The sequence below is a fragment of the Trypanosoma rangeli genome (assembly GCF_003719475.1).
Source record: "Trypanosoma rangeli strain AM80 chromosome Unknown Tra_15.4_contig_00632, whole genome shotgun sequence".
NCBI lineage: Eukaryota > Euglenozoa > Kinetoplastea > Trypanosomatida > Trypanosomatidae > Trypanosoma > Trypanosoma rangeli.
Genome location: NW_021706379.1, coordinates 4,558 through 6,315, shown reverse-complemented (window position 1 = coordinate 6,315; position 1,758 = coordinate 4,558). Strand labels below are relative to the sequence as shown.

Genomic DNA, 1,758 nt, shown 5'->3' with positions numbered 1-1,758 from the left:
GGCCGTCTACCGTTCTGCTTCGCTGCATGGGTAGAGCACCGTAACTGTTTTAATCATTTCAATTGTGTTAGTTTTCATTGCTTTCGGTGGGCGGTCTCTTTCGCCCTCCTCCTTCCTGGATTGGGCTGTACGGGAAACGAGGGAGTGTGTGCGTGCTGGTTGCCCCCACTGCTCGGTGGACGTGCCCACGCTTCGGCTTCACTGTACGGGGTGTGTTTTTATTTTTGTTGTGATTGTATTTGGTTGACTGCACTCAGCCTGGAGGCTGCTGATGTGTGCGTGTGAATATGAGTGTGTGTGCCTACGTGTGGCTGCCTTTCTGATGTTTTTTTTCTTTTTGCTTCCTCTTCCCGTCCCACCCTGGGCACTTGCACCCACAAACAGAGGCGCGTGCGCAAGACAGTCGAGCCACAGCTACCGCGGCGACGCAGGCCACCATAAACAGACGCTTTGATCAAGCTAGACCTATGACAACGGCGGCTCTTCCCATCATTGATGTCTCCCCTCTTTTTGGGGACGGAGGGGGCGTGACTGAGGTAGCGAGGCAGATTGACGAGGCGTGCCGCACCTGGGGTTTCTTCTACGTTGTCGGGCACCCCATTCCACGTGAGCGGTTTGAGCAACTCACGCAGATGGCGAACAGCTTCTTCTCACTCCCACTGGAGGAAAAGTGTCAGATCGATATCAAGAAGAGCCGGCACCACCGCGGTTATGGCGAGGTGCTTGCGGAGCAGTTGGATCCTTCGGCGCCGCAGGATTACAAGGAGACGTTTGACATGGGCTGTCACCTGCCGGAGGATCACCCTGATGTTGTTGCGGGAATGCCGCTGCGCGGGCCGAATCGGCACCCCACACAGATCAAGGGCTGGAGTGAATTGATGGAGAGGCACTACAGTGAGATGCAGCAGTTTGCCCTCGTCCTCCTGCGTGCCCTTGCAGCGGCTATTGGCATCGAAGAGGATTTTTTCACCCCTCACTTTGTGGAGCCACTGAGCGTGTTCCGCATGATTCATTACCCTGCGCTTGACGAAGGGAAAGGCGAACGGCTGGTGTGCGGCGAGCACACGGACTACGGCATCCTGACACTGCTCTACCAGGACAAGAATGGGGGCCTGCAGGTGCGTGGTTTGTCCGGTGAGTGGATTGATGCCCCGCCGGTGGAGGGAAGTTTCGTCGTGAACGTTGGGGACATGATGCAGATGTGGAGCAACAACCGCTACCGCTCCACCCTGCACCGTGTCGTGAACCCCGGCACCGACCGCATCTCCATGCCGTTCTTCTGCGAGCCCAACCCCAATGCAGTGATCGCATGTCTTGCGAACTGCTGCTCCGCGGAGAACCCCGCCAGATACCCGCCTGTCAAGGCCTCGGATTGGCTGCAGAAACGCTTTGCGCAGACGTACGCGTACCGGAAGTCCATGCCGTAAGGTGTGCGGGTGACGGGCGTTTTCTTCTCCTTCTTGGGGGCGGCGTGGTCTACTACGCGGGGACGCCGCGGGGCGCGGCAAAAAGTAAATAAATAACTGCAACTGCAGCGCCTCCTTTGTGCCTCACCGCTGGGCGATTCGGAGAGTACCATTTTTCGTTTTCACTCTCGGTCCCCGTTTTTTCTGTTTTTTTTTTTTTGTCTTCGTTGATTTTGTTTTGCCTGTTCCCTGGATTATTGTCACTTTTGGCTTTTGTTTTACGTGTCGCGTTGTGGTGCGTGTTGATTTGCGCCACGCAGTGTTTTTGTTCACGCTGCTCTCCGTTGAGGCT

The 1,758-nt window shown here is 56.1% G+C and overlaps 1 protein-coding gene and 1 pseudogene across 1 annotated transcript; both read left to right on the top strand.

Moving 5' to 3' along the window:
* The first annotated feature begins 6 nt into the window (after positions 1–6).
* TraAM80_09618 (trans-sialidase) lies at positions 7–232 on the top strand (annotated as a pseudogene).
* A 235-nt stretch (positions 233–467) lies between these two features.
* TraAM80_09617 (oxidoreductase) lies at positions 468–1,427 on the top strand (the record flags this gene model as incomplete). The annotated part of the gene is made up of 1 exon (XM_029386288.1): positions 468–1,427. One exon carries the CDS (start codon positions 468–470, stop codon positions 1,425–1,427), a length of 960 nt encoding a protein of 319 aa, XP_029233854.1.
* Positions 1,428–1,758: the final 331 nt, after the last annotated feature.